The 14,950-nt window shown below is 45.0% G+C and overlaps 1 protein-coding gene across 1 annotated transcript in view; it reads right to left on the reverse strand.

Annotated features, from left to right (window-relative positions):
• The window catches only part of ATXN2 (ataxin 2), a gene marked incomplete at both ends in the record, with an annotated part of 25,414 nt that overhangs the window by 9,267 nt on the left and 1,197 nt on the right, over positions 1-14,950 (reverse strand). The window contains 7 exons of the mRNA XM_009075407.1: positions 541-719; positions 1,229-1,426; positions 4,217-4,308; positions 5,544-5,668; positions 13,363-13,513; positions 13,722-13,793; positions 14,437-14,496. Of these exons, the coding sequence (XP_009073655.1) occupies positions 541-719; positions 1,229-1,426; positions 4,217-4,308; positions 5,544-5,668; positions 13,363-13,513; positions 13,722-13,793; positions 14,437-14,496 (877 nt within the window). The remainder of the gene's footprint in view (positions 1-540; positions 720-1,228; positions 1,427-4,216; positions 4,309-5,543; positions 5,669-13,362; positions 13,514-13,721; positions 13,794-14,436; positions 14,497-14,950) is intronic.

The following is a 14,950-nucleotide window of genomic DNA, read 5'->3' on the forward strand; positions in this document are numbered from 1 at the left end:
TAGAAATATTACCCGTGTGCACGGCAGAGAATACTCAAATAGCCATTTGGAGGGAAGGCTTGGGATTCCTTAGCCCCTAACACTTTGTCTTGCTTTCCCTGCCCACAACATCAGCAAATTGCATTATTCTTTTCCATGGGAAACAGACCTGATCCATGCAGCAGAGAGGAAGGGAAGCTTCCTCAGCTGCCACCTCCCTCTCACTAGGTGTCAGCACTGCTGCTCCTCACACAGCTCAGCAGTGCCGACGCTTCCAGCAATTTTTAATCTTTAAAACCACTTACTGCACCGTCATCTAAGACAAAGGTGTTTGAGAAGGAAAACGAATGACACTGCTGCTCTGCAAAGCCTTCACAGTGCAGTCCAATGTGCCACCACAAGCTGAACCCGAATCCAACTCAGAACCTCTGTGTTAAATGAGGAGTGCTGACCTAGCTGATGGAACACACATCCTAAACCCACAGCATGTGCAGCTGCAACATCATCAGGTAACTGTCTGCAGCGTTACAGGGAACATCCACGGGGATTTCGGATACTTGCCTCCGTTAACTACTCTCTGATCTGCTCCAGAGTTAGGGCTGAACTCCGAAGTGTGGGATCCAGACCTTGATATTGGTGGGCCTGATCCAGACTGGCCCATCCTCGGTGAGTTTTGTCTTCCACTTCCCCAGGACAGGACATCTCTGTTCCTCTGCCCAGGCGGAATGTATTTATTTTCTCTGAAACACAGCAAATTTCTGTCAGTGGGAACACAGAACAGAAAGGCAACGAAAACCACCCGATCTGATATTTTTCCCTCTTTCTCAAATCAAGCTAAAGGAAAAGTCTAAACACTACCAGATGCTGACCTAACAGTCACCTCATGAATTGGCTTTTGATACTGACCACACAGTCCACTTTATGAGCCCAGAGACACCCAAGGATTTAGCCCTGATGCCTGAAATTCCCCGGGACACACTGAAACCACTGCCCTTTCCTGTCACCTGGCACGAATTCGCCGCGGTGACAGCTCAGACCGGGGAAGTCTGTTCCACCACACAGATAATACAGGGCCAGGCAGAGGTGTACAAGTCACCCTGAGTGCCAAAACCAGCACATGATTGTTTACGCAAGGCTCCAAACCTAATCAGCCCTGCTGGAAAAGCACAGTCTGAAGGAGTAAATTGCCACAGTACCAAAATAAGTACATGATTTAAATAAAAATACCATTCAGAGTGCACTCAAGTACCTAGTGTTCACACCGTGTCCTTCTCTTTCATTAGCATTTCTCTGAACAGCAGTATATTTTTCTTCTTCTGTCCTTTCATCATTTTCCAAGGCAACTCGAGCTTTGTATTGGGCACTTGATTCAATTTCCTCTGCTAATTGAGTTGCTCTGGCTTCCCGCTTTAAAAACTCTTCTGAATTATCTCTTTCTAATGGCACCCTAAAAGACAATGGAAAGGAAAAGAATCTCTGAAACGCAGTCAAAAGCACAAAGGAGCCACAAAAATTACACACTGTTAGTTCTAACCAAGTCAGAAGGAAAAAAACAACTTGCTGTGGGTTTCAGTACAAGCATTTTCCTGGTTTGGTATTATGTGCAAATTCAGTGCCAGTTACCTGTCCAGAGAGCTGAGGTCTGAGGGTGCAGAGCTTGTCCATATGACTTGCAAAATTCCCAATCCCTAAAGCTATGCAAAGGCTCCAACATTTGAGAACATCAGCAATAAAAATGCTCAGTGTTATTTAGACAGGAACTACCTTAAGGGCCCAAATTTGAATTTTTTTTTAGCTATTTAGAATCACAGAACCATCAGGGTTAGAGGAGAACTCTAAGATTGAGTCCAACCATGAACCTGTCACTGCTGGAACCCCCAAACCAGATCCTCCAGTGCCAGATCCAGACACCTCTTACACACCTCCAGGGATGGTGACTCCACCACCTCCCTGGGCAATTCCAGGGCCTGAAGACCCTAACAGGAAAAACACTTCTCCTAACCTCTAACCTGACTCTGCCCTGGTTCAGCTTACTTTTATACACTCCCAGAAGACACAATCCTACTAAAACCAGGGAGTTACATCCCTAACCCTTGGATAATTCCAGCCACAGAATTTCAGCTCTTCCTCTTAGGAATAACTGCAGGAAAGATGAATGCAGCACTTCAGAGCACGGGACCAGAAATCCACAACTCATCTGCCATGTCCCAGGGCCTCAGAGCCATTCATTCCATGTAGCTCTCATGGAATATTGCAAAAACATCCCTTAGGAAAGCCACCAAGTCCAAACTCACTCCACGAGCACTGAAACACTGAGAGAGATGGCATCATACCTGGCACCTCCTTCTCTCACCCATTTTTGGTTTCTACCTGTCTTATTTTGCATCAGGTTTATGAAACAAGTTTTTCCCCTGATTTTGAGCTGTGAAGTTGTTCCACTCCATGTTACTTCAGAGCTACACAGAGACCACAGCTCAGGCCTGGCCCAAGCTCTGCTAGGCATTAGATAACAACTGCTGCACATACTTTGAATGATATAAAGGAGAAAACAAAGAAAGTAGGTGGAGGTACAAGCTGAGTATGAAATAATGTATGCAAAATTACTCAAGTGTTGGTGGCAGAACTAGGAAAACAAGTGGCTTTGCCAAATTCCAAGCCAGCACTCCACTACTGCATCACAAGTTTTTCCACACACACACGTTGTGGCCAGTCAAAACATCTCACAGGCCTTATCAGTGGTCACTGCAGGAATATTCCACCAAAACCTTACCCTTCAGCACAAAGCTTTGGCTCAAACAAGAGCTGCATGAACACAGTGCACACAAACCTGGGCACAGGCCTTGCTGACCCCATGTTAACACAAAGGGGAACACCCAGCAACCCTTACTGACTTAGTGACTGAAAATAATGGGGGCACGTGTGCAGAGACACTGATGGCAACCCAACAGGCAAAGAATGGGTTTCTAACAGGCCAGCAAAGAGGACAGAAAGGGGATGGCCAAGATGACATCGTTCAGAGCAGCATTCACAGCAGCTCAGGAATCCACTTGCTGCAACACAAACTTGTGCCTTGATGCAGTTTGACAAACTCTACCTGCTAGTTCTTAGCTCTGGGAAGAGAAAACAATCAAACCATAAATCCTTCACAATCCTTCAGCTGCATGTTTAAGCATTTAGCTACACTGGTCCCAGAGTTGGAAAAGCAGGAAAAGAGCTTCCCAGTTTAGCAGACTCATATGCAAAGCAAGTTGCCTGACTAGGGGGAAAAAAAAAACCTGGCATTAATTTAAAGCCACCTTCATGTTTTTAATCTGTTTCCATTAATATCCATAAAGCAGAAAGATGGCAGACTAAAGTTCAAAAGTCCAAAAAGTACTTAGAGCAGTGAAGGAGAGGAAAGAACAGCTTCCCCAGGATTCAAACCTAAGCCGATTAGGACACTTTGATTATCACCGTGTTACAGGTCTGTGTGAACAAAACACAGAAATAAAGACTGCTGAGCCAGAGAGCTGCACCCAAAAACCAGAACAGTGGCTGCAATTCCTTGGTATTCAGCAGTGAGTCGATGCTTTGGGGGTTAAAAGAGTGGGGGAACACTGAAGGCATTTCACAATGGCTGCTGAACATCTGCAGTCCATTTGTGCTGCAGTTGCAGTGAACACTATAGCTGCAGACATTTGGGGATAGGCCCACACTGCCAGAGTGGCCAGAGGAGGCTTGGAACTGCTTCTATATTCCAGTTGTTACTGTAGTGTAACTAAGACTTTAGGGCTGGACAAGTCTGCTGAACAAGTCACCCTCCTTGGTTATCAGCAATTTTTCCACATTCCACAATCTTCCACATCAACTGTCCCAATAAAATTAGCATTCAGGCAAACTCTTCTGCTAGGTTAAACCAAAGCTACAGGTACAGCAGCTACATAAAGATAATTTCACAGTTCTCTGCCCCATCCACGAGAGGGTCTGCAAGAAGTGAGGGTTGCTGCATGCCTGAATCCAGCAAACGCTGCAGTGGGAATGAGCTGTGCCCATTTAAGGGAATACATACAGATTTCCCCATCTAACTATTCACAGAACTCTGGCAAGCTCTCTTAGGCACTATTCATTCATTGCTTTTCGCAGTGATTTGACTCCACAACTTCAGAAACGATGCAAAATGAGCTGCAGAACATAAAGTTTGTCAAACCAGGGAGAACAGTAAATACAAATCCAAGGAACAAAATGGTTTGGAACTTACGTATAAGAAGACAAACTGCTGTCATAAGTTGATACTACACCATAATTTTCTTCATTGTAACGAAACATGTCATTGGGATCCCATCCATTAGACTAGAAGAAAATGATGCTTGTTTTTCAAAATGACACTGGCAACACATTCCCTGAACATTAAGGGCTGATGGCAGAAGTTAAACCTTCTGCCCTTTTTCCTGGGCTTAGGAATTTACTGTCTAGATATCAAAGTTACTAAAGCCACAATTTATCCAGGGAGCTTTGCTCATCAGATGTACAGATTTACCTTCAAAAGCCTTTTTTTAATGGTTTGTTGTGAGTCTTTGGGTTGTTTCTGTCAGGGCTTTTAAAGCACAATGCCCACTCTGTACTAGGAGATTGCTGGCTAGCAAGAAATACATATATTCATGCCTTTTTGCCTTTCCAGAAGGTGCAAATTGACACTTCTCACCATTAAAATTGTCCCTTGTTGTGGCAAGTGCTGCAACTTTGCAGCTGCACTAATGCAATTACCTGAGCCACAGAGCACGGGCAGGAGGCTCCTGTTGATCTGCACAACTTCCCCACTCGAGTGAAATTGCTATTACAGCACTCAGGCACAACGAGAAAGGTTTTGAATATTTTATAAAGGCACTAACAGTATTGAGTATTCTCATAAATCTCAGCTCTACAACATGCACACAAGAATTGACAGGAGAACTGTTCCAGCCAAAGTTAATATGCTCCACAGTAACATGACCAGACTCTGCTCTAATCAGGAGCATTATCTTTAACATATCACAGGCTGAATACCTCACTGAGAAAAACTCGTGCTTGAGGAAAAGCTGACTGCTGTGATGTATAAAGAGATGTCATTTGAGACCACACTCTTCATCTAAGGATTCCTCAGCTGCTGAGATTGTGTCTGTGCTTGGGTCAGACACACATCCATTCCCTTCAGCTGCAGCCCAGGGACACTGAGCTGAGCACAGTCTTGCCATAATTTCCAAGTGCAGTGATGGTCAGATAGGAATTCTCTGATTGAGCATTAATCACTTCAGTGCATTGCTGAATTTGGAGCCCTGGACAGAAGCTGCTCTTTGAGCCAGTCCCTGAGCCCAACACATCTCTCCCTGCTGCAGCTGCCACTGGCCAGAATTTGCCAGGAGTGGCATTTGAGATCCACTCATTCAAGGGGTTAACAAGTACTGTGGAGCTGCTAGCAAAGGCTGAACATAACCACTACAATGCAGGACAGCACTTTCAGCCCAAAATTCATTACTGGATTAAAATTAAGGAAGTGTTAAATTAAGAAACAGCTTATTCTGCACAGCTGATAAAAAAGCATTACTTACAACGTCTGTCTCTAAAGCCTCAAGCTCCTCAGAAGCAGTAGTCTCTCCTCCATCCCATGGTTCCAGATCCTTTTCCTTGTGTTCTCCATTGACTTTAGCACTGATGGCTGAATCAGTAAAAGCATCTACAATGGAGTGGGGAGGGATGGGGGTGAAATCAATTGGGTTAAGCACAGGAAGATGTACACACAAGTTTTTTAGCTGAGGAACAACCCAATGCAGCTGAATCCCAGGCACATTAACCATCATTCACCTTCTCCTGCAGCTGCTGTGGCCAACAGGACATCAGGAAGGTGCTTACTTCAGGCTTAGAATGACTATGAAACTACAGAGTAACTTCTAGAAATATTTTCAGTTATTTCAAACTATTTTATATAAAGTGCATGAACATTTGGGGGGAAAACCACTACCTGAGGATAGATTGTTCTCTAGAAAACCCAGGAATTGTGTGATATCCTTTTCCAAACAGCCCACACAATGGCACACTAAAGTGCAGTGCAAATACCAAAAAGCATGAATAGAACCCTATCCCAGTCCCTAAATGGGCAAAATACAAGTTTCCCTTCAGACATCTGAGCCCCTTCTATTCCCACAGCTCCTCAGCACCCCAAACATGCACACACACACTCGTTCTCCCTCTGCAGGGTGGCTGTCCTTCAGCTTGGTGCACCCATGCCCTGGGACAGGAGCAGAGGTGTTTTCTCTCCTGCCACAGCTTTTCCAAGCAGCAACTCACCCAAACCACAAATAACCAGCAAGGCTCTGCTGCTGTTTACAACAATTATAAAACCATCCATAACACACAGCTCACAAGTTTTTCTTTTCACGTGTTTCATTCAAGCCAGACTTCAGGAGGACTAGCAGAGTATTAGAAGTGCTGTGACCAAAATGTCCAAAGCCATTCACCAGGGAAGCCAAGCTCTCACATTTGTAAGCAACTAGATCTCAGAGCTGCCAGACTTAAACACAGACTGAAAAAAATTGAGTAAGCCTGTTGTAAGCTTATCAATAAATGAATCAGCCTAACAGAAATCAGCCTTCAATCTAGAATTTCCCATTATCATTCTGCTGATAAAGGAAGGAGCAAACATTTCAGCCCTTAAGAAGAGATGAAATCAAACCACCACCAGGCAGTGCCAGATATGGAAAAACGTGGCCTAAATTAATTTTTGGCAAGATGTAAAAATCTTCCTAAGAAAAATGAACTTTAAAGCTATTATGAAAGGAATGCACAACATATGAAGTTGGCCACAGCTTTTCCACAATCACTGAGGATGGTTTAAGAGAGACTGCTGACACTGCTCATTATTCCTGTTGTTCCCAACTCCACAGTGAAGTTCTGTACATGAACTGGTACAAACATGAGCTGTGCTGGGTCTGTCTGACACCACCCAGCACCATCCCAGGGAATGCTCACCCAACTCAGACACAAAGTCCAAACAGTTAAGCAATTAAGCATTGTTAATAAGCTTATATGAAACAAACTGTTATCAAAGGTGAATGAAAAAGAAGTTGATTAGCTAAACATTCACTTCAAATAACAAAAGGATCGGAAAGGTAAGAAAAAAAGCCAAATGAAGGGAAGGCACCTAAGAATCGGAAAGGTAAGAAAGCCAAATGAAGGGAAGGCACCTAAGGAGGCACAGAACTGTTAGGGCAACTGGGAAACTGCAAACACCTGCACCAATCACCTTGGGAGATGACAGAAACCTAGGATGGAATATCCTGAGTTGGAAGGGATCACAGGGATCATCAGAGTTCAACTCCTGCCCTGCACACAACAGCACAGAGATCCCACCCTGTGCCTCAGAGTGCTGTCCTAGTGCTCCTCGAGCTCTGCCAGGCCTGGGGCTGTGAGCACTGCCCTGGGGAGCTGTTCCAGTGCCTCTGGGAGATGTCACAAGCTGCCAACCAAAAGCTGGAGCTGGAGATTAACACCTTCAAGTGAGATGGTATTTTAGCCCATGGCTAAACCTTTGGCAGGAACGTTGTGTGATTCCACAGCCATGGCAGCCCTGTACCACCTATTCTGACCCCAAATTTCAGCCACTTCATCCCCAGCAATCCAGCAAACAGCTACAAATGAAGGCTGACACAGAAGGCACCCAGTGAGCCCCCACAGGGTTCTGCCAAGTCACACATGCAGGTCTCACCACGCCGCAGTGCGAACTGAGGGTCTGTTATAAATTAGGGTAACAAAAGCATTATGAAAGGCAAGATGCAGAGCCAGAGCGACTGCCAAAAAACGTTACCTGTTTCTGAAGGAACTACAACAGATATGGAGAGAAAAAAAAATGGGAAGACATCAGATACAAACACAGGTGGAGTTTTACACAATATATGGCTGAATTCAGGTGCAGCTAAACTCTCAGTCCCTCTCACAGACACCTCCCACCTCAGCCATGTTCCCACTGATTAGCATCCCCTTATACCCCCCCATTTTGCTTCACAAAAAAAACCCCAAACCCTCCAAATAACCTACATTATTCCAGCTTGAAAGAAAACATCTCTCAGTTTCCCTTCACACAAACAACTGTTACCATAATACTGTATTAGTGTGTGTCAATATATATATATGTTTGAATGTCATCTGAAACTACATAGCAACACAGTGATACCAGATCCAGCTAAACAGTAGCTAAAGAGTATATTTTAAGGCACTTTTACTTGGAAACTGCATTTCCCTCATCAATACCATGCAGCTAACCCAGCCCAGTGCTGCTCCCATCCCAAATACTATTGAGCCAATGTTTCACATCTGATCAGCTCGGATGGAACGTGTGACACCAAACACAAGTTGGAGGCTGCTCGTGCCACTGGGGAAGCTGTGAAATCTGTGCCCACACCCCTGGGAGCAGAGGGGTGAGATGAGAGGACAAACAGGCGTTAGGAGGCCGATGGCAGCACCTGAGGGAGGCAATCTGTGTTTCATAGGGTGTTTCCTTCACTTCCATTAGATCACTGCAGGCAAACTCCACACAACTGTGCCGTTTTGGCTACTGTGAATCAAAAAGCAGCTTAACAAGGCTCATCTCCTCAACCCACTCATTTTCCTATTTAAACAGCCACATAAACATTCAGCAAAGTGCTGTTCCTGTAATGACACAGATGAACTGAGGGGAAAAAAAACAAGTCAAAGCAAAAACTCCACTATTTGTTGAGTCCACAAATCTAAGCAGATGTGTAGTCACTAAGTTTCCCAGCAGAATCCATGGGGCACAGGATCCACTGCTCTGCACTTCTCTCCCATTTCAGAATGACAGCCACAGCTAAGGCTGTGCCAGTTTAACCTCTACAGCTCAAAGAAAACCCAAAGTTAGGAGGAATCCAAGCCACAAAGGCAGACTGCTAGTCCTACAATGTGGTCTCCAGAGCACCCAGGCAAAGTTTAAATGCAGCAGCACAGCACCTCGAGGCTCAGATCACTGTTTTCCTGGAACAGACAGCAAGGCAGGCACACGGGAGAGCAGGATTAAGAGCACAGCAAGTCAAACAAGCCTTTACCAAAATTAATGAGCAACAAACTTGAGAACTTATGTAAAAAAACCTCTAAAAATAACAGTTTCCAAAACAGAGATACTGCTCTGCAGATTATTAGTCGAGTAGAAGCTAAAGCATGAGCTGCTGCTCCAAGTGCTGCCTGGCAGGGTAAGAGCAGACAAGACACTGGCTGCACAGGCTCAGCCTCCCCCTTATCTCCTGCCTCTTATCAGGAGCTGTTCAACAAGTAATTCACATGACACCTTGACATGGCCAAATTTTTAATCAATCCCTTTTCTACATGGCAAAACCTGAGTTACAGATCAAACGAAACCTGGAGAAATGAAGGCTGGAGCTGGAACACCCAATTAGCCCTCACTGCCTCTGTACCTGCTTAGTGGGGCAGTTTGGCATCAAGGACCTCACTTCTTGTTTTACAGCCTGACAACTGGGGGAAAAATCCCAAGAATAATTAAATATACACGTTCTGGGAAAAACTCAGCTTGGGCAACTTCTCCAAGTATGTGCTATTAAATGAGCTAAAGAAAAATTGCCAGAATAGAGCAATTAAGAGTGCTGGTTTAATTAACATCAGTGTCTAACATGCTTGTTTTCACAAACATATTTTGAGCCACTAATGGTGAAGAGCACAAATATGCAATTAAGTGCAAGTCTGCAGTTCAAATGCCATTAAACCCATCAGTGTTCCATGCCAAAGGTGTTGATGCTGCACACCGAAGCTTTGATCAAGTAAACTGAGGTTTCACTTTAAAGGTTTCAACTGTAAACTCTCATTTGTTTTGTAACTACTTACTACTGATTGGAAACATTAAAACCAGTTACCACCAGCTCTGCAGAGCCAACATTTCCTTCCTTTGTTCATAAGATGCCTACTGCTATTCCCCTTGCAACACTTTCTCTGGAAGAATTCCACTTCCAGTGCTAATTCAAGGAAAATCTCAAATAGCCAATTCTCTTCTGCCTTTTTTATCATTGGATTTGTAAGATTTTTTCCTCTCAGAGTGCAGCAACAGTGCCAAAACCCCATAAGAACATTGTAGGAGTCTTTTACTTTAACAGCACTTCTGATGTTTGAATTGTCTTGTCTTTAAAGAGAGGCCAAGAAGGCAACTCCAAAGCCCTGCTGAAATGTGAATCCTATGCACACCAGCAGTGCGGCCTGATCTGATTCCTGAGGGCTGCAGGAAACTCTGCTGGAAGCTTCTTCCGTAGAACCAGGAGAAACAGATCCTCCTGTATCTGTCACCCAGCAGCTCCACTACCTCTGCACTCGAAGGTGAAGCAGAAAGGTGTTAGGTGTTAATGTCCAGCCAAGGATTGCAACTGGCACCTGAGAGCACGTTTTCAGCAGCTGATTTTCATTGCACATGCAGGAGCCACTGTCAGTCCCTCTAAAAGCAGCCAGAGCAGCCTGGAAGGAGTGATGGGTATAACACAGTTCCACCTGAGCTTTTCAGTGCATGTTTCATTCATGAGCCTGCCTGTACTGCAGAGAGCCTCAATTCCACAGAGACAGGCCCTCAGGTGACTCCTTCCTGCACCTGCTGAAGCCTAACAAGCATCTACACAAGCATGGAGGTCTGTGCAGACTGACAGAGCTGCAAATAAGGGCCCGGGAAGCAGGGACAGATTTATTATTTAAACACAAACTCTTAGAACATCCCCATCTACACAGAATTTTCCCCTCAGCCCTTCCAGTTTCTACAATCTGGGCAGACTCCACACTTTCCCCACTGGTGTATCTAAAGGTGCAGTGTCATGCTGGGCCCGAGCAAAGCTACATGTGCTGGTCCCTAACTGGGAGGTTTCACCCACCCCAAGCCGTGCTGGTGTTCCCTCCCCTGCACTCCCACTGCTGATGCAGCTGCAGGAGTTATCAGCTCACTGCCCCAAAGCTGCACGACCACGATAGCCCTGAGCTGCCTGGAGCCTGTGCCAGGTGCCTCCTCCAACACAGCTCTGTTTGCCTCTTCTGAAAGGAGACTCCATCCCATTCCCTTTCTCCCCACCTACCGCTCTTTCCCAGTCCTCTTCCAGTCTCTCCTGCCTGACTTGTCACCCAAACCAGCCAACATCTCTGCTGCTCAAGCCTGAGGGTGGGTCAGGAGATCCTGCCCTGCAGTCAGGAGCACCATTTGCTCACACTCCCCCAGCCCAGCAAAGAAGTAAATGCCAGAATAAAAATCCACAGTATTGCAGATACTTCTACTGAATCAGGAAACCAGGATGCACTAAAACTTTCCAAACAGGATCTTTTGCAGAAATTTAGCTTAGTTCAAGGGCTCCCCAAAAGTCCAGTAGTCTCCTAAGAGGTAAGAAACTACAGACACAGACCCCAACAATCCCTACTCCAGGGGAGCCTCCCTACAACCCCTACTCCAAGTAAGCCTCCCAGTGATCCCTACTCCAGGTGAGACTTCCACAGAGCTTGTGAAGGGCCCTTTCCTTTGACTGCATTTTTAAGGTCGTAAAAACAAGTTGCCTTTCCAATCAAGTACGGCTAATTTGTCTCCTAACTTGCCTGTGAAAGGCAAAAAACATTGCGGGCTAGACAGTTCAGAAGTATTTGTTCCAGGGTAAGTGCAATCCTGCCAGACTGGGGCACCAGGCAGTGACCATTCCCAACACAAACACGACAAAGAGCAGCAACTCCTCATGCAGGACTTCAGCCCCGGTGTTCCCTGTGGATCACACAGGCTCCTCTGGCCCAGCACCAGGCAGACCTGGGTTTATTCACAGGACCAGGAGGGCAGAGCTCCTCCGTGCATGCTCACACACCTCCATTCTTCTGAGCCCTTATTCCATTCCCCAGGAAGCAGCAAGCCCCTCACTGCTCTAATTTGCAGGTGTGATCAGAGCCCGAGTTACACTTTCAAGTGCCATTTGAAGATAATACATTTTTGAGACAAAATGGAAAGTAGATTAATTTACCCACTCTGAGTTATCAAATTTTGCAGCCCTCCAGTCTATCTTGCTCCAAGTCTCTACAGCTTTATTCCAGCTCTCCTCTCCAGCACTTAAGAGATTTAGACTCAAAGATATTCCACCCAATAAAGTGAACTGAGGGACTGTTCAACCTGAAGTCATTTTCTCACGGAAAATGTCCATTGAGTAATTACTCCTAGAAGCAGTAGTGGAGCCATTCCTCTGCTCAGAAGGTACAGGCTGAGTAAGGGAGAGCCCAGTTTGCTCTGACACTGAAGTGATGCTCACAGCAGACCCACTATAAAACATCTCCTGTGTCATTTACATTCCAAGTCCCATCCAGAACCTGGAACTTATCTGCATTTCAATGCCACATTTGCTCTGACATTATGCACCAGATCTTCTGGGAAAAGCAAAATTCCTTGAAACAACAAACCTCTCATTCTTCAGCTTTACATCAGGCAAGAACATACACACACACAAACACAAGGTGAGGAGAGAAAAATCTCATTCAATGCCCTCTGGGCCCTGCTCAGCCTTGAGTGCTGCTAATGGGAATAAAACTGTTCCAACCACCACTGAGCTGCCAGTGACAGCTGATCAACCTGAAAACATGCACAGTTTCACCCCACAGCACACAAAGCTGTTTGCTTTTACTCCTTATCCCAGCAAATCAGAAACAGAAGCATAAAACCCTTGAGAATTGCTGCCCAAAAAGATGAAACCTGCCGAGGAGCTGAGCTGCCTCGTGAGCCTCTCAGGTTCCCAAGGAGTAACTAGGGGCTGGGAGGTCAGAGCATGGGAAGAGCCTGGCTGCCTGCAAAGTCACTTCATTTGGATAGCTTCAAGACATGTCTTTAGGATTTTAAGACCACTTGCCTGCCTCACTAGGTTCTTCTGTGTTTTGGAGATCTACAAGTAGCAAAGCAAAAATTAAAAACACAAATAGAGGATTTGGAAAAGAACTTTTAGCTCTTTGCAGTAACATTTTAGATGGTTTCGAAGGTTAACTCAATGTAGACTATATATACATCAACTCTGAATAACAATCCTTTCCTAAAAGAATTTGTGCATTCATGGACTCTTGTATAACATTGACAGAATAATTTAGAAAGGTATTTACAAAGAAAAAAATCCAACCTCCCACAAAATGTGTTTTCTAGTATTACTAAGGCTTTGCTTCCCAGACATCAAATGAGCTGAGTGCCCTCACCAAGGGTCTGTAACCCACTTAAGAGTGGTAAACATTTGATTTCAGGAGGTGCTGAAGCTTTGCACTCACTGAATATTAACAACCTAACGGTGAACTTTAGTTTCTGGATCCTGAAACATCTCCTCTGAAAGATCTTAGCTTATAACCATAAGACCCAGGTCATTTTAAACACAAATATACCTCTTCTTGCATAATTGGTATCCATGTCCTTAAAATGCACCATGACAAAGTCTGAAGACTTGAACAAGATACTCTCTAGGATGTCCTCACGTTTTGGCCCCAAACTGGATTCCGCAGTTTTCCGATGAGCAGCATCGACCACTAAATCACACTGGGGGAGACAGGACAAGGAGGCACTGACTTAGTGCACAATCAGCCACTCACTAACTTCATCTGCTTGCAAAAAACACATTTACAATCTGCTGTGTAAATCTAGATGGGACTAGTCAAAATAATTCATAGCAAATAGTCACAGGTTAATCAAATACTGATTATTCAGGATTAGATTTTAAAATAAGAGCCAAAATGTACAAAATTACCTTAGGACTGTAGGTTTTAAAAACTCCTTCATATATACCACCATTTTTCACCTGCACTTCACATTTGGATCCCTAGAAGGCAAGAAGAATGAAAACATGACTTGCTACCAGCCTGACAAACGACATCTGAGTGATTTTCATGTGTTCTTTACATAGCCCACAGCACAAAAATACAGCTCAGTTTTCAGCCCAATCTCCTCATTCAGCACTTGTCCATCTATAAATACACTGCTGTGCTCTGCAGATGCCAACAGCTGGGTGTGCCCAGGCTGCTCTGAGGGGACTCACAGGAGCATGTCGGGTACAAACAAGGCTCCTGACCAGTCAGTGGGTACAGACAAGCAGGAGAGCTCACCCCGGGCTCAAGCAGATGTCAACAGTCTGCCCCAGTTCATTTTGGCATGTCAGGACTTCCCTTAAACCTGGGGAGAAAGGTTTCTAATCCCCAGACACAGACTCATTGTATTCATACATAACTTGTCCAAAATTCAAGACATGCAAGTGCACCTAAGACATCTGCTTTTCTCTGCAAATTAGACCTGGACCTTTCCAAGCTAAAAGTACAGAACAGCTGTTACTGTGATGCTTTTGAGTTCAGTCTTGGCAAAAAGGGGCTGAAGTTTCATATTCACTCCATTACATTAGAACAGATGGACTAGTTACAACTCTCTGTCACTGCAGAACTCTTTGCCCTCCTGCAAGTTTGGAGACTTACGACAACTGATGTAAGGATGTGAACCATTCTCATGTTTGCATAGATGCCATCGAACGAAATCTGGAAAATAAGAAATAAATGATGAATGAAGGAGAAATACCCAGAACAACCCAAAAGAACAGTGCCCCCAAACCAACCCAGGTTTCATCAGTGCACAGGAGTCCCCAGAGGCACTGGGTCAGACCCTGACTCAGGCAACATGCACAGAATGTATAGTATTAAACATTCATAGTAACGTTAAATACAGCACAGGAGATTTCCAGAGGACCTTTATCCCTTTCTCTGACCTAACGCCCTTCCCAACAGGATCAAAATCCCAGAGTGCCCCTAATGTCCCTCAGTAAGGACTCTCAGGCTGGCTGGGTGAAGCTCACATGCACAGAGCCAAGGGATGTCAGCAGGGCTTTGTTTCCCAGCTGGAAAGGCCCTGCTGACATCCCTCTCTGGATGTCATCGCCAGCAGAAGGCACTTCAAGTGCTGCAGAAGTCAAAAGGTGCTTTCAGGCCTGCTGAA

The sequence above is a fragment of the Acanthisitta chloris genome, unplaced genomic scaffold, assembly GCF_000695815.1.
Source record: "Acanthisitta chloris isolate BGI_N310 unplaced genomic scaffold, ASM69581v1 scaffold21155, whole genome shotgun sequence".
NCBI classification, from domain to species: Eukaryota; Metazoa; Chordata; class Aves; order Passeriformes; family Acanthisittidae; genus Acanthisitta; species Acanthisitta chloris.